Source organism: Gopherus evgoodei, chromosome 2 (assembly GCF_007399415.2).
Source record: "Gopherus evgoodei ecotype Sinaloan lineage chromosome 2, rGopEvg1_v1.p, whole genome shotgun sequence".
NCBI classification, from domain to species: Eukaryota; Metazoa; Chordata; order Testudines; family Testudinidae; genus Gopherus; species Gopherus evgoodei.
The window spans coordinates 297525181-297545668 of NC_044323.1; the positions used below are offsets into that span (position 1 = coordinate 297525181).

Here is a 20488-nt window from a genome sequence, read left to right on the forward strand (position 1 = left end):
TTGGGGTGTAGCTGTGCCAGTGGCCAGTCTGCAGCTGCCAGGGGAGAATCAGCCCCAGCTGCCCCCCTATCCCTGTTCCCCAGTGCACAGATGCAAACAGGTGCTTTGGAAGCTTTATTAATTCCAGCTCCCGACCCCACAGGGGCACACTGCCAAGGTCGGGTGAGCAGGGTCAGTGGGGAACTCCTCCTGGCAACCATGGCGCAGCTGAAGAGCACTCTGCCCTGCTGGGGGACAGACAGGCCTCGTGGTGCTGAGCAGGGGCAGACACGGCCCCCATGCCAGTGCCAGGGAGCCCCTGCCCAGCTAACACCCAGCTCACGGGCTGGGGAGGGGGCCCAAGGAGCCCATGACACTGAGCCGGGGGAGAAGCTGGCTGGCAGCCTGGGAAATAGCCGTCCTGTCGTCCTGCTGCAGTGGGTGAGGTCTGCAGAGGCAGCTCCACACCCCTGCAACCCCCCCGGGGACCCTGAACTCAGACCCATGGATGCTGGGCCCCACTGGTGCAGTAGAGCAGCATGCCTCAACTTGGGGCCTCCGCCAGCCTGGAAACCAGGTGCTGAGGCTGTCCCCCTCCTGGGGCACTGAGTGGGGGGCTCTGGCCAGCACAGACCACCTCCCATGGGACCACCAGAGCACCTGGGGGCGACTCTAGCCCCACACAGCCTTGCACAGCCCCAGGGGCCTCTTGGTCCAGCCAGCTCCATCCGATCCCAGACCTTGCAGCCTATCCGAGTCCGGTGGAGGGGATGCACACGGAGGGGAAGGGCCCAGCCCCACCCACCATAACGAGCACTGTCCATCGATCTTCCACCCCGGACACTGGGGTTCACACTTGCTGCTGCCACTGCGGTGCAGCGTTCAGGAGCAGCCGCAGCCCGACAGCCACGTGGTCCGAGCACCCGGCCAGCTGGGTGATGAAGGAAAACTTCTCCACCTCCTGGGCAAAGCAAGGGGACAGTAGTGCCAGGAGAGAGGGGTGTGTGTGCGCGTGTGCGCTGAAACTACAGACCCCAGGTCTGGCTAAGCCAGAGCGCTGCAGGCTGGGACTCGTAGTCTCCAGGAGCTGCAGCCTCCCCTCAATCAAGGCTGAGCACTGACACAGCTCGCTACCCCTTCCCGGCCATGGCCAGGCCAGGCTCCTTCCCCCGCTGCAGGGCAGGGAACAGCCCAGAGCGGGGCTGAGGTCCCAGCCAGCATCTCGCAGCACATCACAGTCAGAGCCAGCAGAGAACCCAGGCGTCCAGGCCCCCAGCTCGGACCCTTCCAGGAAGCCCTGGACCGTGCTGAGTAGCTCTTTGCATCCCCCGCCCCTGGGGCAGCGATTCAGTGAGGCCAGCTCCCTGCCGCCTGGCCCCACGGCACCATACCGCCAAGCCCCCCGAGCGTGGGAGCTGCTGAGAGCCCCCGAAGGAGCCAACATAGCGAGTGCGGCTCCCAGCCCCAACCACCTCCCCAGCACGTGTCCCCGGGGCCGAACCAGCCCCCAGCAGCTGGCCCCTGAGCCGGCTCTCAGCTGAACCCCCCTGCCCTGGGCCCCGCGTCCCTGGCTGGGAGCTCTCCTGCACCCTCGGGCTTGGGGCCTGCTCTTCGCCCCACGGGCCCCTCTGGGAACTCACCGTTGTCAGGCTGATGGTGGTGGGGTGCTCGCGGTACAGGATGTAGTCGATGCGGCGCCCTTCCCAGGGGCTTCCTGCTGCCGAGGGGTCGGGGCGGCCGTCCTGCAGGATGGGACCTGCCAGGTACGTCCGTCTGCCCTCCTCTTGCTCCAGGGTCCTGCGGGGCGCACGGGGAGCCATCAGCAGGGTGGGCCGGGGGGCCAAGTGGCAGGGGAGCAGGAGCGGGGCTCTGCGTAGGGGGCTAGTCACACCTGGGCTGCAGGGAAGGGCCATGCAGAGGGTAGCCCCCAGTGTCCCATTAACCTGTGTGGGTCCATGGGCAGAGCCTGCCTTGAACTAGGGCTGTAAACCCCTCTGCCTCCAGCGTGCTCCAGAACCTGCAGAACCCCTGGACGCTTCCCCCTCCTGCAGCGCCCAGAACATGCAGGGCCTCGGATTCCTCCCTCGCTCCGGAACCTGCAGAACCCCCCGACGCTTCCCCCTCCCGCAGCGCCCAGAACCTGCAGGGCCCTGGACTCCTCCTCCCTCACTCCGGAACCTGCAGAACCCCCCGACGCTTCCCCCTCCCGCAGCGCCCAGAACCTGCAGGGCCCCGGACTCCTTCTCCCTAGCTCTGGAACCTGCAGAACCCCCCAGATGCTTCCCCCTCCCGCAGCATCTGGAACCTGCAGGGCCCGACTGCTCCTCCCTCGCCCTGGAACCCGTGGGTGCAGCCGTTACCTTTTCAGCTTCTCAGGGGTCGACACGGCCTCCTCGTGGATATGCAGGTAGTTCAGCAGGGTGCCTGCAGGGATGTGAGCAGCAGTTAGAGCCTCCCCTACTCTGCCATTTGCCCCACTCCAAAATCTTCCTTCAGCCACGGGTACCTCAGCAGAGATCTGGGGGGCGGGGGGCAGCAGGGCTGGGACAGCAGGGGGCTCTGGGTTGGGAGGGGCATGGGCAGAGCTGGGGGGCAGGCCTGGGCTAGCAGGGCCTCTGACTCCCTGACCCCCAGTGTCTCACCCTGAGCTCCCAAAGGCTGGGTCCCTGTGAGGATTTGGATCTAGATGTTTATCTGCAGCCCCAGACAGGGTCCTGGCGCCGCGGAACTGAGACAGAGAAGGCAGCAAGGCTGCGCCGGGCACTGGGCCGGCCAGACACGTACCTATGGCCCAGGGCCGGTCCTGCCTGGGCCCCACTCGGCATGGGTCTTGGTACTGGCGGAAGATCTCATGAGTCTGCTCCAACTCATCCCCTGGAAAGAGCAGGCAGAGTGAATGGGCCCATCTGCCTCCCCCATACCCACCTCTCCCCTCCTCCCGCTGCCCCCTCCCCTCCACTCCTTGTGAGATGAAGCGGGAATTTTCTATAATATTTGTATGAGTCCAATGTGTGCCTCAGTTTCCCTCTATAGTTTGCTGCTCCTGGGAGTGCAGGAGACACAGGTGTGTGTGTGTGTGTGTGTGTGTGTGTGTGTGTGTGTGTGTGTGTGTGTGTGTGTGTGTGTGTGTGTCACTCGCTGTTAGGATCGATAATTAACTGCTTGGAGCAAACCCAGATCGACAGAGGGTCCAGGGAGACAACAGAAGTGCCAGGAGTGAACAGAGCAGGAAGCCTGCAGGCGGGACTAGGACCTGAGCGGGGGGAGAGAGGGGCCAGGTGGCAGGACCGAGGCAGAGAGACAGGGAGCCCCATCACGCTGGGCTGGCTCCTGGCTCTGGCTGGGCAGGAGGGGCCTTTGCCTCGGTGGTCTCGCCCACGGGCGTTTGTTTCTGTGGCTGGAGCCTAGTCAAAGGCTGCCTGTGTGGCTGCAAAGACCCAGCCCAGAGCCTCGCGCCCTGCAGGGCCCAGCACCCGCGTCCCGCAAGGGCTGCCATGGCTGGATTTGCTGCAGGGGCCCCCGAAGCTGGAGCCCGCCGAGCCAGCCCCTCGGGGTCACAGGCTGGGCACTACCCCCTGCCCCACCTGAGGAGCAGTTGTCGAAGTTGAAGTCCCCGCAGAACACGTCGAAGGCGATGACGTCCCCACGCTGCGTGTGGGTGTCCTGGAACAGCTGTGCCCAGAAGAGCCCCTGGGTGAGCTGGTCACAGCGGATCTGTGCATCGGCTGGGAGGGGACAAGGCTGGATTACAGTGGGGCCAACGGCCCCATGGATGAAAACTGGACATTGCTCCTACTCCACCTCTTCCCCTCAGGCCCCTGCACCCGCCCCCCACATCACTCGCTGCTCTCTCCACCACCCTCCCCAGCCAGCTGAGCACAGCTGGGGGGAGAGTGGGGCAGGGCGGGGGAGGGGAGAGAGAGCTGAGCTCTGGGGATTGGGGGAGTGGGGCAGGGTGGGGGAGGGGAGGGAGAGCCGTGATCTGGGGATGGGGGGAGTGGGGCAGGGGAGGGGAGGGGAGAGCCATGCTCTGGGGATGGGGAGAGTGGGGCAGGGCGGGGGAGGGGAGAGGAGAGAGAGCCGTGCTCTGGGGATGGGGGGAGTGGGGCAGGGCAGGGGAGGGGAGGGAGAGCTGAGCTCTGGGGATGGGGGAAGTGGGGCAGGGCAGGGGAGAGGAGGGAGAGCCGTGCTCTGGGGATGGGGGAAGTGGGGCAGGGCAGGGGAGAGGAGGGAGAGCCGTGCTCTGAGGATGGGGGGAGTGGGGCAGGGCAGGGGAGGGGAGGGAGAGCTGAGCTCTGGGGATGGGGGGAGTGGGGCAGGGGAGGGGAGGGGAGGGAGAGCCATGCTCTGGGGATGGGGGGAGTGGGGCAGGGCGGGGGAGGTGAGGGGAGGGAGAGGCGAGTTCTGGGGGTGGGGGGAGTGGGGCAGGGCGGGGGAGAGGAGGGGAGGGAGAGGCGAGTTCTGGGGGTGGGGGGAGTGGGGCAGGGCAGGGCGGGGGAGGGGAGGGAGAGCCGTGCTCTGAGGATGGGGGGAGTGGGGCAGGGTGGGGGAGGGGAGGGAGAGCCGTGCTCTGGGGGTGGGGGGAGTGGGGCAGGGCAGGGCGGGGCAGGGGAGGGAGAGCCGTGATCTGGGGGTGGGGGGAGTGGGGCAGGGCGGGGCAGGGGAGGGAGAGCCGTGCTCTCGGGGTGGGGGGAGTGGGGCAGGGCAGGGCGGGGGAGGGGAGGGAGAGCCGTGTTCTGGGGGTGGGGGGAGTGGGGCAGGGCGGGGGAGGGGAGGGAGAGCCGAGCTCTGGGGGTGGGGGGAGTGGGGCAGGGCGGGGCAGGGGAGGGAGAGCAGCGCTCTGGGGGTGGGGGGAGTGGGGCAGGGCAGGGCGGGGAGAGCAGCGCTCTGGGGGTGGGGGGAGTGGGGCAGGGCGGGGCAGGGGTGGGAGAGCAGCGCTCTGGGGATGGGAGGAGTGGGGCAGGGCGGGGCAGGGGAGGGAGAGCAGCGCTCTGGGGATGGGGGGAGTGGGGCAGGGCGGGGGAGGGGAGGGGAGGGAGAGCCGTGCTCTGGGGGTGGGGGGAGTGGGGCAGGGCAGGGCGGGGCAGGGGAGGGAGAGCAGCGCTCTGGGGGTGGGGGGAGTGGGGCAGGGCAGGGCGGGGCAGGGGAGGGAGAGCCGTGTTCTGGGGGTGGGGGGAGTGGGGCAGGGCGGGGGAGGGGAGGGAGAGCAGCGCTCTGGGGGTGCGGGGAGTGGGGCAGGGCGGGGCAGGGGAGGGAGAGCAGCGCTCTGGGGATGGGGGGAGTGGGGCAGGGCGGGGCAGGGGAGGGAGAGCAGCGCTCTGGGGGTGGGGGGGTGTGGGGCAGGGCGGGGCAGGGGAGGGAGAGCCGTGCTCTCGGGGTGGGGGGAGTGGGGCAGGGCAGGGCGGGGCAGGGGAGGGAGAGCAGCGCTCTGGGGGTGGGGGGAGTGGGGCAGGGCGGGGCAGGGGAGGGAGAGCAGCGCTCTGGGGGTGGGGGGAGTGGGGCAGGGCAGGGCGGGGCAGGGGAGGGAGAGCCGTGCTCTGGGGGTGGGGGGAGTGGGGCAGGGCAGGGCGGGGCAGGGGAGGGAGAGCCGTGCTCTCGGGGTGGGGGGAGTGGGGCAGGGCAGGGCGGGGCAGGGGAGGGAGAGCAGCGCTCTGGGGATGGGGGGAGTGGGGCAGGGCGGGGGAGGGGAGGGGAGGGAGAGCCGTGCTCTGGGGGTGGGGGGAGTGGGGCAGGGCAGGGCGGGGCAGGGGAGGGAGAGCAGCGCTCTGGGGGTGGGGGGAGTGGGGCAGGGCAGGGCGGGGCAGGGGAGGGAGAGCCGTGTTCTGGGGGTGGGGGGAGTGGGGCAGGGCGGGGGAGGGGAGGGAGAGCAGCGCTCTGGGGGTGCGGGGAGTGGGGCAGGGCGGGGCAGGGGAGGGAGAGCAGCGCTCTGGGGATGGGGGGAGTGGGGCAGGGCGGGGCAGGGGAGGGAGAGCAGCGCTCTGGGGGTGGGGGGAGTGGGGCAGGGCGGGGCAGGGGAGGGAGAGCCGTGCTCTCGGGGTGGGGGGAGTGGGGCAGGGCAGGGCGGGGCAGGGGAGGGAGAGCAGCGCTCTGGGGGTGGGGGGAGTGGGGCAGGGCGGGGGAGGGGAGGGAGAGCAGCGCTCTGGGGGTGGGGGGAGTGGGGCAGGGCAGGGCGGGGCAGGGGAGGGAGAGCCGTGCTCTGGGGGTGGGGGGAGTGGGGCAGGGCAGGGCGGGGCAGGGGAGGGAGAGCCGTGCTCTCGGGGTGGGGGGAGTGGGGCAGGGCAGGGCGGGGGAGGGAGAGCCGTGTTCTGGGGGTGGGGGGAGCGTGGCATGGCAGGGCAGGGGAGGGAGAGCAGCGCTCTGGGGGTGGGGGGAGTGGGGCAGGGCGGGGGAGAGGAGGGAGAGCCGTGCTCTGGGGGTGGGGGGAGTGGGGCAGGGCGGGGCAGGGGAGGGAGAGCAGTGCTCTGGGGGTGGGGGGAGTGGGTAGGGCGGGGCAGGGGAGGGAGAGCAGCGCTCTGGGGGTGGGGGGAGTGGGGCAGGGCAGGGCGGGGGAGGGGAGGGAGAGCCGTGCTCTGGGGGTGGGGGGGAGTGGGGCAGGGCGGGGGAGAGGAGGGAGAGCCGTGCTCTGGGGGTGGGGGGAGTGGGGCAGGGCGGGGCAGGGGAGGGAGAGCAGTGCTCTGGGGGTGGGGGGAGTGGGTAGGGCGGGGCAGGGGAGGGAGAGCAGCGCTCTGGGGGTGGGGGGAGTGGGGCAGGGCGGGGCAGGGGAGGGAGAGCAGCGCTCTGGGGGTGGGGGGAGTGGGGCAGGGCGGGGGAGGGAGAGCAGCGCTCTGGGGGTGGGGGAGTGGGGCAGGGCGGGGCAGGGGAGGGAGAGCAGCGCTCTGGGGGTGGGGGGAGTGGGGCAGGGCGGGGCAGGGGAGGGAGAGCAGCGCTCTGGGGGTGGGGGGAGTGGGGCAGGGCGGGGGAGGGGAGGGAGAGCCGTGCTCTGGGGGTGGGGGGAGTGGGGCAGGGCGGGGCAGGGGAGGGAGAGCAGCGCTCCGGGGGTGGGGGGAGTGGGGCAGGGCGGGGCAGGGGAGGGAGAGCCGTGCTCTGGGGGTGGGGGGAGTGGGGCAGGGCGGGGGAGGGGAGGGAGAGCCGTGCTCTGGGGGTGGGGGGAGTGGGGCAGGGCGGGGGAGGGGAGGGAGAGCCGTGCTCTCGGGGTGGGGGGAGTGGGGCAGGGCAGGGCAGGGGAGGGAGAGCAGCGCTCCGGGGGTGGGGGGAGTGGGGCAGGGCGGGGGAGAGGAGGGAGAGCAGCGCTCTGGGGGTGGGGGGAGTGGGGCAGGGCGGGGCAGGGGAGGGAGAGCCGTGCTCTGGGGGTGGGGGGAGTGGGGCAGGGCGGGGGAGGGGAGGGAGAGCCGTGCTCTGGGGGTGGGGGGAGTGGGGCAGGGCGGGGCAGGGGAGGGAGAGCAGCGCTCTGGGGGTGGGGGGAGTGGGGCAGGGCGGGGGAGGGGAGGGAGAGCCGTGCTCTCGGGGTGGGGGGAGTGGGGCAGGGCAGGGCAGGGGAGGGAGAGCAGCGCTCCGGGGGTGGGGGGAGTGGGGCAGGGCGGGGCAGGGGAGGGAGAGCAGCGCTCTGGAGGTGGGGGGAGTGGGGCAGGGCGGGGCAGGGGAGGGAGAGCCGTGCTCTGGGGGTGGGGGGAGTGGGGCAGGGCGGGGGAGGGGAGGGAGAGCCGTGCTCTGGGGGTGGGGGGAGTGGGTAGGGCGGGGCAGGGGAGGGAGAGCAGCGCTCCCTGGTGACGGAGGCCGGTAACTGCAGGTAACTGGGCTTTGCAGTGTCCAGTCAGCACTGCTGACCGGCACTGCCAGGTCCCTTTGTGACGGGACTTTCCAGTTAAAAACCAGCCACCTAGAAGCCCTGCTGTGCTGCTGGCTGCACCCCACATCCAGCCCCTGTGGGGCTCCCCTCAGGCATCGCCCAGCCGTGGAGCCCGGAGCCCCAGGGCAGGAAGCCAGCGCCCCGGCCCCCTCCCCAGCACTCACGGGGTCCCCCCTGCAGACCCTGGGGTCAGGGGAGATTTGGCCCCTGGCGCTGGGACCTCAGCCCAGCCCAGGGGACAGGTGCCGCCCTGGCTCGCAGGGGCCCTGTGGGGAGGGCAGGGGGGAAGCAGAGGGAGCCGGGGCTGGGGCAGCAGAGAAGCCAGTGCCCAGGTGCTAAGCCAGCACCAAGCCTGCCCCAGGAGCGCGGCAGCTGCTCCCAGGAGCCGAACGGGGCAGGGGGGACATCTCCCTCCCGACACTCACCGGCTGGAGCGTGCAGGTGTGTGCAGTTCAGGTAGCCCACAATCCGCTGCCCGTGTGCTGCCCCCAGCTGCACCTAGCGCGCGCACATGGAAACATTGCCCGTTACGAGCTGGCAGGCCCTGCACCGCACGGCCCCCCCAACGCGGGGAGTGCAGGCGTCTGGCCAGGGCGAGGCAGAGCCGTGGGGAAGGAGGGTCAGTTTCAGCCGTCAGTGCAGGGCATGGCCAGGAGCTGGGAGCAGACGACTCCCCCGCGGTTCATGTAGCCACATGTCCGTCACCCACGGGTGCCCTGGACTCCGCCCTTATTGTCTGGCTGAGGTCCCAGCAGGGCCGGCTCCAGCCATTTTGCCGCCCGAAGCACAGTGGCACGCCCCGGGGAGCGCTCTGCCGCTCGCCGGTCCCGCGGCTCCGGTGGAGCATCCGCAGGCGTTTCTGCAGATGGTCAGCTGGTCCCGGTGGAGCTGCCGCAGGCGTGTCTGCCGCAGGTCCACCAGAGCCGCCTGCCACCCTCCCAGCAACCGGCAGAGTGCCCCCCGCGGCGTGCCGCCCCAAGCATGTGCTTGGTGTGTTGGGGCCTGGAGCCGGCCCTGGGTCCCAGCAACTTGTGGGTTGGGAGACCAGCTCCCGGGGCACAGCTAGACAGCCTGCGGCAGCGAGCCCCCGGTGCAGGGCTGGCGAGCCCCCGGGGTCAGAGCCCTAGCCCCAGCCACGGCCCCCCAGGGTCGGAGCTCTGGCCCCGGCTGCGTCCCTCCAAGGTCAGAGCCCGAGCCCCAGCCCCAGCCATGGCCCCCCAGGGTCGGAGCCCGAGCCCCAGCCCTCGCCATGGCCCCCCAGGGTCAGAGCTCTGGCCCCCCAGGGTCAGAGCTGCGGCCCCAGCCTCGTCCCTCCGAGGTCAGAGCCCGAGCCCCAGTCCAAGCCGCATCCCCCCAGGGTCAGAGCCCCAGCCCCAATCCTGGCCACGTCCCCCTGGGGTCAGAGCCCCAACCCTGGCCACGTCCCCCCAGGGTCAGAGCCCCAGCCCCGGCCCCGGCCACATCCCCCCAGGATCAGAGCCACAGCCCCGGCCACGTCCCCCCAGGGTCAGAGCCCCAGCCCCAGGCCTGGCCACGTCCCCCTGGGGTCAGAGCCCCAACCCTGGCCACGTCCCCCCAGGGTCAGAGCCCCAGCCCCGGCCCCGGCCACGTCCCCACAGGGTCAGAGCCACAGCCCCGGCCACGTCCCCACAGGGTCAGAGCCCCAGCCCCGGCCACATCCCCCCGGGGTCAGAGCTCCAGCCCCGGCCACTTCCCCCCGGGGTCAGAGCCTGAGCACCAGCCCGGTCACGTTCCCCCGGGGTCAGAACTCCAACCCCAGCCACGTCTCACCGGGGTCAGAGCCCCAGCCCCGGGGTCAGAGCTCCAGCCCCGGCCACATCCCCCCGGGATCAGAGCCACAGCCCCGGCCACGTCCCCCCGGGGTCAGAGCCCCAGCCCCGGCCCCGACCACATCCCCCCGGGATCAGAGCCACAGCCCCGGCCATGTCCCCACAGGGTCAGAGCCCCAGCCCCGGCCCCGGCCACATCCCCCTGGGATCAGAGCCACAGCCCCGGCCATGTCCCCACAGGGTCAGAGCCCCAGCCCCGGCCCCGGCCACATCCCCCCGGGGTCAGAGCTCCAGCCCTGGCCACTTCCCCCCGGGGTCAGAGCCTGAGCACCAGCCCGGTCACGTCCCCTCGGGGTCAGAACTCCAACCCCGGCCACGTCCCCACAGGGTCAGAGCCCCAGCCCCGGCCCCGGCCACATCCCCCCGGGGTCAGAGCTCCAGCCCCGGACACTTCCCCCCGGGGTCAGAGCCTGAGCCCTGGCCACGTCCCCCCGGGGTCAGAGCCTGAGCACCAGCCCGGTCACGTCCCCCCGGGGTCAGAACTCCAACCCCGGCCACGTCCTCCTGGGGTCAGAGCCCCAGCCCTGGCCCCGGCCACATCCCCCCGGGATCAGAGCCACAGCCCCGGCCATGTCCCCACAGGATCAGAGCCCCAGCCCCGGCCCCGACCACATCCCCCCGGGGTCAGAGCTCCAGCCCTGGCCACTTCCCCCCGGGGTCAGAGACTGAGCCCTGGCCACGTCCCCCCGAGGTCAGAGCCTGAGCACCAGCCCGGTCACGTCCCCCCGGGGTCAGAACTCCAACCCCGGCCACGTCCCCCCGGGGTCAGAGCCACAGCCCCGGCCACGTCCCCACAGGGTCAGAGCCCCAGCCCCGGCCCCATCCCCCCGGGGTCAGAGCTCCAGCCCCGGCCACATCCCCCCGGGGTCAGAGCCACAGCCCCGGCCACGTCCCCACAGGGTCAGAGCCCCAGCCCCGGCCCCGGCCACATCCCCCCGGGGTCAGAGCTCCAGCCCCGGACACTTCCCCCCGGGGTCAGAGCCTGAGCCCTGGCCACGTCCCCCCGGGGTCAGAGCCTGAGCACCAGCCCGGTCACGTCCCCCCGGGGTCAGAACTCCAACCCCGGCCACGTCCTCCTGGGGTCAGAGCCCCAGCCCTGGCCCTGGCCACATCCCCCCGGGATCAGAGCCACAGCCCTGGCCATGTCCCCACAGGGTCAGAGCCCCAGCCCCGGCCCCGACCACATCCCCCCGGGGTCAGAGCTCCAGCCCTGGCCACTTCCCCCCGGGGTCAGAGACTGAGCCCTGGCCACGTCCCCCCGGGGTCAGAGCCTGAGCACCAGCCCGGTCACGTCCCCCCGGGGTCAGAACTCCAACCCCGGCCACGTCCCCCCGGGGTCAGAGCCACAGCCCCGGCCACGTCCCCACAGGGTCAGAGCCCCAGCCCCGGCCCCATCCCCCCGGGGTCAGAGCTCCAGCCCCGGCCACATCCCCCCGGGGTCAGAGCCACAGCCCCGGCCACGTCCCCACAGGGTCAGAGCCCCAGCCCCGGCCCCGGCCACATCCCCCCGGGGTCAGAGCTCCAGCCCCGGACACTTCCCCCCGGGGTCAGAGCCTGAGCCCTGGCCACGTCCCCCCGGGGTCAGAGCCTGAGCACCAGCCCGGTCACATCCCCCCGGGGTCAGAACTCCAACCCCGGCCACGTCCCCCCGGGGTCAGAGCCCCAGCCCCAGCCCCGGCCACATCCCCCCGAGGTCAGAGCCACAGCCCCGGCCACGTGCCCACAGGGTCAGAGCCCCAGCCCCGGCCACGTCCCCACAGGGTCAGAGCCCCGGCCCCGGCCACATCCCCCTGGGGTCAGAGCTCCAGCCCCGGCCACGTCCCCCCGAGGTCAGAGCCTGAGCCCTGGCCACCGGGGTCAAAGCCTGAGCACCAGCCCTGGCCACATCTCCCCGGGGTCAGAGCCCCAGCCCCAGCCATGTCCACGTGGCCGGTTGTGAGCGGTCGCACGAGCCCTGCGAGCCCCAGGCTGCCCCGGGGAGGCTGCTGCAGAGCTGGGCGACACTCCCTGGGTGACTGTTCCCAGTGCTGGACGGAGGCAAAGCCCTGGGCACACAGAGCAGTTTCCATCCCACGCTGGGGCAGGTGTTTCCAGGCCTGGCTAAGGGGGAGTGAGTGGCCGGGGCGGCAGCGGGGTCAGGGGCCCGTTGTCAGAGGCTGAGCCCCTCAGCCAGTCTGCTGGCTCCCAGGCTCGCTGCCAAGGGCTCTCACTGCTGTCCTGGCAGGGTCGTTCCCAAAGCGCCTGCGCCCCGCCAGGCCCTGTCCCTGCTGGGCTGCAGACACCCACTTCCCCAGCCAGGGCTCCCGGAGCCGTCAAGCTCCGGCCACAGGCACTGCCCGAGGGGCGTCCCCCCCACAGGCTGAGCAAGAGCATCGGGGGGCCCTGCACCCGCCACCCACTGTCTGGGGATTCTGGGAGACGGGACAGATGCAGGCAGCTGCTGCTTGGGGGACAGCTGGCCCTGGGCTCCCCGCAGCTGGAGCAGCTCCTGACCTGCACAGACAGCAGCCCCTTGGCAGACAGCGCGTCCTCGCCGGAGCACTTGGGGTAGCAGCGGTACTGGGCAGCCAGAACGGGGTAGTGGCTGGCCAGGAAGAGCCCGCTGTTGAGCACCTTGAGAGAACAGCCCTGCAGCCCGTAGGCGCCCACGTCGTACACGATGTGCTCGTAGAAGGGGCTCAGCAGCTGGCACAGGTGGGCGCCCGCCCGCTGGTCAAACACCTCCTGCAGGCACACGAAGTCCACGTCCGGCGGGAAGGGCACCGAGATCTCCCCGGGCCCAGCCTCTCCCTCCCTGTCAGGGAGCTCAATCACCATGCTGGCGCCAGGGCGGTGGGTATGGCTCTCCGGCCTCGGTGGGCTGGCCATGGTGGCCCCGTACTTGGTGGGCAGCAGAAACTGGCTGCTCCTGGGGCTGGCGAAGCTGGCGCTAGCCTCCCCCTGCGTGAGGCACTGGCCGATGCGGGCCGCCCGCTGCTTCATATGTCCCAGGTTGCTGAACTTGGCCAGGCCGTTGGGCAGGAGGCACACGTTGGCGCTGACGAAGCTGAAGACCTTGCCTGTGCCCGGCAGCTCCCACACCTCTGGGTGGCGCGAGAGCATGTTGTGTTTGTAGGCGAAGGGCCTGCGGGCAGCCTGCATGGGGAGCCACACCAGCAGGCCCAAGAGGGCGCTGGGCATGGAGAGGATGAGGAGCAGCAGCAGCAAGGGGCCGGTGACCAGTGCCCGCAGCGGGCAGCAGCGGCAGCACCGACGCTGCTGCTGCTCCGCCGTGGTCTCCCTGAGGTCGAGGAGGCAGTCAGCGGCCCAGTAGCTGGGGAACAGCAGGTACTGGCCCAGGCTGTACAGGCCACTCAGGAGCCGGTTCGGGAACGGAGACTCCCGCAGGACCATGCTGCACGGCACCAGGGGCAGGGGAGCCCAGGCGTTCCTGCTCCACCTGCTTCCCGGGGGCTCCAGTCAAACCTCGCCACGCCCCGGGGGTCCCAATGCACGGCCCCGGGGTCCTGCAGGGCTGGGAGGAGCAGCTGAGTGACCGGCGAGCCTCGTGCACAGTGCTTCGCGTCCGGGGAGGTGCTGCAGAGAGAGAACGGGCTGAAGTCAGCGCTGCCTGGCGGGTGCTGGGCATCACCGGGGGCAGGTGGTGCATGGTGGGCTCAGCGTCACGCCCCTGGGTGAGTGTTTGACATTGGCATCTGCCCCTGCTGGTTACCTGGGGTGGGCCTTGCCAGGCTGCGCGGGCTGATGACCCCAAACACCCCCGGTGGGTTCACAGACCGGCCGGCCTGAGGCTCCTCTGACGGGGATTTGCGGCCGCTCCCCCAGGAGCGAAGGGTGGCAGCGCAGGGCCTCAGCAACAGCAAACATGGCCTGAAGCTGAGTGCAGCCAGGACAGAGCCCACAGATGGGGCCCAAGACACCCCCACCCCTGGACGGAGCCTGCGGACGGGGCTCGGGATGACCCCCTCCCTGGACGGAGCCTGGGGACGGGGCTCGGGATGACCCCCTCCCTGGACGGAGCCTGGGGACGGGGCTCGGGGTGACCCCGTCCCTGGACGGAGCCTAGGGACGGGGCTCGGGATGACCCCCTCCCTGGACGGAGCCTGGGGACGGGGCTCGGGGTGACCCCGTCCCTGGACGGAGCCTGCGGACGGGGCTCGGGATGACCCCGTCCCTGGACGGAGCCTGCGGACGGGGCTCGGGATGACCCCCTCCCTGGACGGAGCCTGGGGACGGGGCTCGGGATGACCCCCTCCCTGGACGGAGCCTGGGGACGGGGCTCGGGATGACCCCCTCCCTGGACGGAGCCTGGGGACAGGCCGCAGGCAGGGGCTGGCGGGGACCAGGCCCCAGGCCCAGAGGAATGTTACCTGCTGCGTGTGCCAGGCTCCCGGATGAGTGCAGGGTAAACCCTGCCCCGCCATTGAGTGGCACCGAGACCACGCAGAGAGAGATGAATGAGCCTGCTCTGCCGCCCCAGCGAGGAGCCAGGGGGCTTTTAGCTCATGCACCCAGCTCCAAGGGCCCCCGTTCGATCCCCCCACTGATGAGCAGGGTGTCAGTGTTACCCCAGGGCACCCGCCTGTCTGGCCACAGGGACGGCTTGCGTCTCCCTCACCCATGCCCAGCCCCATGCCCCTGCCCTATCACCCTTACCTGGGCTCTCCTGCCAGCCCACTTCCTGAGCCCTTCCCTGCTCTGCCCCACCCTGGTCCCCTCCCCGCTCTCCTTCCCCCCAGCCCTGCTCCATCACCCTCAACTGCTCACCCTGCTTCCTGAGCCACCCGCCGGCAACACGGGGCCACCCACGTAACCTGTCCCTGGCAGTGTGACTCAGTGGCTGCCCCTCCACATTGTCATTTCAGGGGGCCAGCGAGTCGCAGGCATCATGCAGGCAGCAAAGAGCCCAGAGCTGGGAGCCAGGACTCCTGCGTTCTCTCTCCAGCCCTGGGAGGGGAGTGGGGTCTAGTGGTTAGAGCTGGGGAGCTGGGAGCCAGGACTCCTGCGTTCTCTCTCCAGCCCTGGGAGGGGAGTGGGGTCTAGTGGTTAGAGCTGGCGAGCTGGGAGCCAGGAGTCCTGGGTTCTCTCTCCAGCCCTGGGAGGGGAGTGCTGTTTAGTGGTTAGAGTTGGGGGGCTGGGAGCCAGGACTCCTGGGTTCTCTCTCCAGCCCTGGGAGGGGAGTGGGGTCTAGTGGTTAGAGTTGGGGGGCTGGGAGCCAGGACTCCTGGGTTCTCTCTCCAGCCCTGGGAGGGGAGTGGGGTCTAGTGGTTAGAGTTGGGGGGCTGGGAGCCAGGACTCCTGGGTTCTCTCTCCAGCCCTGGGAGGGGAGTGGGGTCTAGTGGTTAGAGTTGGGGGGCTGGGAGCCAGGACTCCTGGGTTCTCTCTCCAGCCCTGGGAGGGGAGTGGGGTCTAGTGGTTAGAGTTGGGGGCTGGGAGTCAGGGCTCTTGGGTTCTCTCTCCAGCCCTGGGAGGGGAGTGGGGTCTAGTGGTTAGAGTTGGGGGGCTGGGAGCCAGGACTCAAGGGTTCTCTCTCCAGCCCTGGGAGGGGAGTGGGGTCTAGTGGTTAGAGTTGGGGGGCTGGGAGCCAGGACTCAAGGGTTCTCTCTCCAGCCCTGGGAGGGGAGTGGGGTCTAGTGGTTAGAGTTGAGGGGCTGGGAGCCAGGACTCAAGGGTTCTCTCTCCAGCCCTGGGAGGGGAGTGGGGTCTAGTGGTTAGAGTTGGGGGGCTGGGAGCCAGGACTCCTGGGTTCTCTCTCCAGCCCTGGGAGGGGAGTGGGGTCTAGTGGTTAGGGGGGGCCCCAGACGCCTGGGTTCCATTGCCAGCTCCAACCCCAGCGCCGTGTGACCTTGGGGTGTTCTTCCCCTCTCCTCGTACCGGTGCCCTGGGCACTGACCTGGCGCCTCCCCATTGGCTGCCGTCAGAAGCAGCCACCTGCCACCTGGCCGGTCCGAGAGCCCCCGGGCAGCTGCCGGCCCCGCCCGGAGCCCCCCCTCACCGAGAGCGGCCGGGGCCGCAGCGGGGCCGCGCTGAAAGCGAAAGCAGCCGCCCCTACCTGGCCGGGGCCCCCGCCCCGAGCGCTTAAAGGAGCCGCAGCCCGGGGACCCGGGAGGTCCCGTCCGGGCCCCCCTCCCCCGGGCGCTGGGTGCGAGCCCCCCGCAAGTCCCTGGCCAGGGCTGGCTCTTAGCCCGCAGTCACACTCGCCCGCCGCGCTGGACTCGGGCCGGACTCGGGAGCAGCCCGGGGGCGGCAGGACTGGGGGGCGCGGCCCCGAGGTCGGCAGGGGCAGCCGCAGGGCTCAGTAACCCGCCCCGGAGCGGGCCGCGTCATTGCCCAGGTGGGGAAACTGAGGCAGGGGGTGGGGGATGGACTCAGCGAGCCTGCGCAGAGCCGAGATTAGCGCCCAGGAGCGCCGCGCCGAGCCCCTGCTCTCAGCTGGACCCCTTCCTGGGGGTCCCTGCGGGGCGGGGTGGGGGGCGATACTGGGCCCGCAGACGGGGTCGCCTCCCGGCAGGTGCTTAAAGCCTGGCCCGAGTGGCTGGTTCCCGCCCAGCAGGCGGCCCCGGGGCCCTCCGGCCTTTTACACTTCGGGGGCTTTCCCTCAGCAGCCCGGCGGGTCTCACACCCCTCCCCACAGCCACTGCCCCAGGCCGGTTAGCCCCCGGGAGAGGAGCAGCGGGGCCGGGGTGTCCCCCCCAGCCCCTGACCCATCCCCCTCGCCAGCCCTGCCCCCCAGTAGATCCCTCCCCCCCGCCTCTGGCCCCCAGCACATCCCCTTCTCCAGCCCCCTTCCCCGGCCCCCAGCACATCCCCCTCCCCAGTCCCCTTCCCACCTCTGCTCCCCGCCCCTGACCCCCAGCACAGCCCCAGTCCCTGGCCCCCACAGCCCTGCACCCCTAGGCCCCAGCAGATCCCCCTCTCCAGCCCCCTTCCCCGCCTCTGCACCCTGCCCCTGGCCCCCAGCAGATCCCCCTCCCCAGTCTCTGCCTCCCAGCAGATCTCTCTCCTCAGCCCCTGGCCCCCACCTCCCCTGCCTCTGCCCCCTAGCAGATCCCTCTCCCCAGCCCCTGCCCCCCAGCAGATCCCCCTCCCCAGCCCCTGCCCCCCACATCCCCCCTGCTCCTGTTCCCCAGCAGATCCCCCTCCCCAGCAGGTCCACCCTTCCCTGCTCCTGGCCCCCTCCCTTTCCCAGTCCCTTCCCCCCCGCAGTCCCCCATCTCCTGGCCCCCTCCCCTCCCCGGCTTTGCTGTACAGACCCGGGAACGAAGGTCATGGTGGAAGTGAAGCCACCCAACTGTAGCTGGCCTCTGCTTGTCCCGGGGCGGGGAGGGGAGAGACTCCTACCTCCCCCCCGCCGAACAAGCCCTTCCTCAGCCACAGACACCCCCAGAGGGGGTGCAGGGGAGCCAGTGGCAATGCTGCCACGCTCTGGGGCAGTGAGGTGTCAGTGTGGGGAGAGGGCCGCCCGCTGGCCGGGGTCACGCCCTGGCCCTTGGGGGGGGTGTGCAGTACTTTGCAATGAAGGTTTCGGTGCGTGGGGGGTCACTCACTGCACTCCTGTGCCCCCAGGGCTCCTCGCAGCCCAGCCCAGCGTTCCGCACCAGCTCCCCAGGTACCCCCTTCCCGGGACTCTCTGCAACCTCCCCTGTCAGGGTCTCTGGGTGCCCCCACTCACCCCCAGCCACCCCCATGCAGCGCAGGCAGTGACCCCCTCGCCGCCTTGGCCCAGGGTTCTGGGGCTGCCCGTGGGAGCATGAGGGGAGGAGGCAGGTGGATGGAAGGGCTGGGGGTGAGTGGAGGGGGGCTGTGTCCCCCTTTGCCAGCGGCTGGGCCCGGCTGTGCCCAGATTCGGCCCCCCAGTGCAGCCTGATGCTTTGCAGCATCGTGGGCTAACAGCAGGGCAGGAAGGAAACCGGCAGAACGGAGCCTCCACCCCCCGAGGAAGTCACATCTGAGCCGCCTTAGCAAGCACCTTCCTCTGCTCTGCCTCTGAGCCCCTGCGGCAGGAGGTGCCTCTGCCCCCCCCCCCCACTGCCTGTTACACAGGGAGAAGCTAGCACAGCCCTACAGGGAGCCAGAGCCTCCAGTGAGGGCCCCTGGGAGAAAGATGGGGCAGGTCTGGGACCCCATGCGGTATCCGAAGGTACCGGAGGGCTCCCATCATGCCAGAGAAGGGCCAGCAGTGATACTGCAGTACACTGTGAGTTAACCCTCCAGCTGGTGAAAGTTCCCCATTCGGTAGAGGGGAAACTGAGGCACAGGGTGGGATGGTGACTTGCCAAGGGTCACATGGCAAGTCAGCGGCAGAGACAGGGCTGCAGCTGAGTTCTCCCAGTTCCCTTCTCAGCCCCCAGCACATCCTTCCCCCTTCTCCCCAGAGCCACACGGAGGCAGGTGCTGTCTAGTTGTCTGACCACAGCTGTGGGAAACAGGAACTCCTGAACTTTGGCTCCAGTGCTGTCACTGCCTCCCGCTGCAGCCTGGGAGCATCCGTGAAGCTGCAGGGCCGAGTGGTGACACTCCGGGCCGGATCTCAGCTCTCGGGCTGGATGAGGAGAGACATCTCCAGGCCTCGTGCAGAGCCGGGCGAGGACTGTTCCACAAAACTGTTTCCCAACAGAAAACACCAGTTTGTCAGTTGGGAGGGAGCAGGTGGGTTTCAACAGAGCTTGTCCTAGGATGGTTCTTCAGGTCAGGACAGACTTTCTGGTCAAATCCAGAGCAAGAGACGAGGCACCAGCCCAGGGGGCAGGGCGCTCTCTGGGGTGCTAGGAATGCAGGCACGATGGGATCTCCCCGTGGCTCTGGCTGGTCTCAGGTCTGTCCCAGTGCAGAGCAGGACATGCTCCCCCACCTCAGGGCGGGAGGGGAGGGAGAAGGAGGGCTTGCTGGTCGGTGACGCTGTGTGACGCCCCAGGCAGACGCGTTGAGCTGAACAGTTCTGCCTCCTCAGGAAAGCAAGTCTGGAACAGCAGCCCTGCTCCTGCGCTAGCCTGGTACCGAGCATGCTGCAGCCTGGGGCTGTCCCTGCGCCAGCGGCTGGCACTGGGAGCACTGAGCAGGGATCAGGGGCTTGGCTCAGAAGAGTTCACAGGGATACGCAGTGCGATTTAGTCAGCAGTGTGTCTCCCAGACCCTGCACACCTGTACCTAGGGCTCCCCAACACAGGGACCTCCCCCCTGCGCTCCTTGCCCGAGCAGTGCTAGCAGGGATCTATGCACCTTGAGAAGGGAGCAAACTCCCCCGGGGGTCCCCCGTCATTTCCCCCTTTGCCAGGGCCAGCGCTACCATTTGTGCCACCCCAAGCAAAAAAAAAAAAAAAAAAAAGCCGCCTGGACTGTGCTGCCCCAAGCATGGCTGGAATGCTGCTCCTTAGCATGTGCCGCCCCTTAGCATGTGCTGCCCCTTAGCATGGAGGAAGCTCCGCTGGTGCCTGGAGCCGGCCCTGCCCTTTGCTGTCGAACATGGAAGTGTCACCTACCGGATCCCCCTGTGTCCTGCTGCAGCGTCCAGGGAGCTCTTCAGAGGGGGCCTCCCAATCACTCTGGAAAACAGATCGGGTCTGTCAGTGATTGCAAGTGACCCTCTGAGAACCCAGCTGGCCCAGCCACAGCACCATGTGCCACAGAACAAGGCAGGCCACCCACTCTTGCCAGGAGCAGCGGAAGGCAAGAAGGAAAGTAACAATTTCACAGTTCATCCATCTGCCTGTCCATCCCCCCACCTGTCTGTCTATCCCCCCCATCTGTCCATCTCCTACCCCCCTTCTGTCTGTCCATCCCCCCCATCTGTCTGTCCATCCCCCTACACCCGTTCTGTCCCCATATGCCCATTCTGTCTGTCCATCCCTCCCACCCGCCTGTCTATCCCCTACACTCCTTCTGTCTGTCCATCCCATACTCTGTCGATGTCTGTCTGTCCATCCATCCCCATACACGGTCTCTGTCTACCTGGCCATCCATTCCCCCCTCCACCCACAGCTCTCTGTCCGTCTGTCCCCGTGCACGTCCTCTATCTACTGCTACTCCTGGTCGGCCTGAGCCTTCCCCTGGGGAGTGAGCAGGGACACTGAACAGGGATCGGGGGCAGAGATAAGCAGAGCTGCTAGGGTCCATGCAGCCCATCTCCTGGGTGATGCAGGACCGTTCCCTGCTGCCCGTGTGCATCCCCGGGCTGGGGGGCAGTGCCCAGGCTCCTGCCCCTTCCTGTGGGAGCTCAGCCATGGGATGGCTCTGACTGACCCTGCCAAAGACCGGCCCAGTCATGTGCCAGGATCCTTCTCCTCCCATCCCTTCCATGCTGCTCCCCCTGGGACCCACACAGCACAGCTCCTGCTGGCAGCCCTGCCCCCTCCCATTCCTTACGCTCCGTGCCGACAGCTCCGGGAGTTTCCTTCCTGCACGCCTGACCTTGCCCCTCCGGATGTCCCAGCACCTGGAGCACAGCCTAGTTAGCGCTGGCCTAGCGCCCCCCAGCCGCCCCTCTGGGTGGTGTCCAGCTACAGGGTGTGCACAGCTCTGCTCCCTGCACAGCCCGCGCAGTGCTGAGCCCACCACCTCCTCCCTTTCCGGTTCCTCACGTCACTGTACAGCGCTGTGCACGTCTGCAGCACGGGCACAAGAACAGCAGGTGGGGAGGAACAGGGCACGGGGGAGAGGAGCCATCAGCTAGGCAGGCCCCAGCCCAGGGCTGCCAAAACCAAGCTGGGTGCCCGCAGGCAGCCAGTACAGAGCCCGGGGCATGGGGGTTACATACCCAAAGGACAGGTTTCAGAGGGGTAGCCGGGTTAGTCTGTATCAGCAAAAACAATGAGGA

The 20488-nt window shown here is 69.8% G+C and overlaps 1 protein-coding gene across 3 annotated transcripts; it reads right to left on the bottom strand.

Moving 5' to 3' along the window:
* Nucleotides 1–101: 101 nt before the first annotated feature.
* Nucleotides 102–20057, bottom strand: LOC115647233 (sphingomyelin phosphodiesterase 3-like). 3 transcript variants are annotated; one of them, XM_030554079.1, is made up of 9 exons: nucleotides 20038–20057; nucleotides 19155–19217; nucleotides 12289–13251; nucleotides 8251–8323; nucleotides 3564–3704; nucleotides 2764–2853; nucleotides 2340–2403; nucleotides 1620–1776; nucleotides 102–940 (listed from the first exon to the last, which is right to left on the bottom strand). In XM_030554079.1, the coding sequence occupies exons 3-9, from the start codon at nucleotides 13066–13068 to the stop codon at nucleotides 830–832; spliced, it is 1416 nt and encodes a 471-aa protein (XP_030409939.1). In that variant the 5' UTR covers nucleotides 13069–13251; nucleotides 19155–19217; nucleotides 20038–20057; the 3' UTR covers nucleotides 102–829. The 3 variants fall into 3 exon arrangements, with proteins under 3 accessions (XP_030409939.1, XP_030409941.1, XP_030409940.1); XM_030554081.1 differs by lacking the exon at nucleotides 20038–20057 and adding an exon at nucleotides 18087–18278 and having other exon boundaries at nucleotides 19155–19209; XM_030554080.1 differs by lacking the exons at nucleotides 19155–19217; nucleotides 20038–20057 and adding an exon at nucleotides 15569–15672.
* Nucleotides 20058–20488: the final 431 nt, after the last annotated feature.

Bases quoted from the DNA above. Each gene is read 5' to 3' on its own strand.
- LOC115647233 (XM_030554079.1), bottom strand. From the start codon at position 13,068: ATGGTCCTGCGGGAGTCTCCGTTCCCGAACCGGCTCCTGAGTGGCCTG. The intron at 8,324-12,288 runs GTGCTCAACAGC...TGCGCGCGCTAG, and splicing joins TGCAGGGCTGTTCTCTCAAG to GTGCAGCTGGGGGCAGCACA. The intron at 2,404-2,763 runs GTACGTGTCTGG...ACATCCCTGCAG, and splicing joins GGACCGGCCCTGGGCCATAG to GCACCCTGCTGAACTACCTG.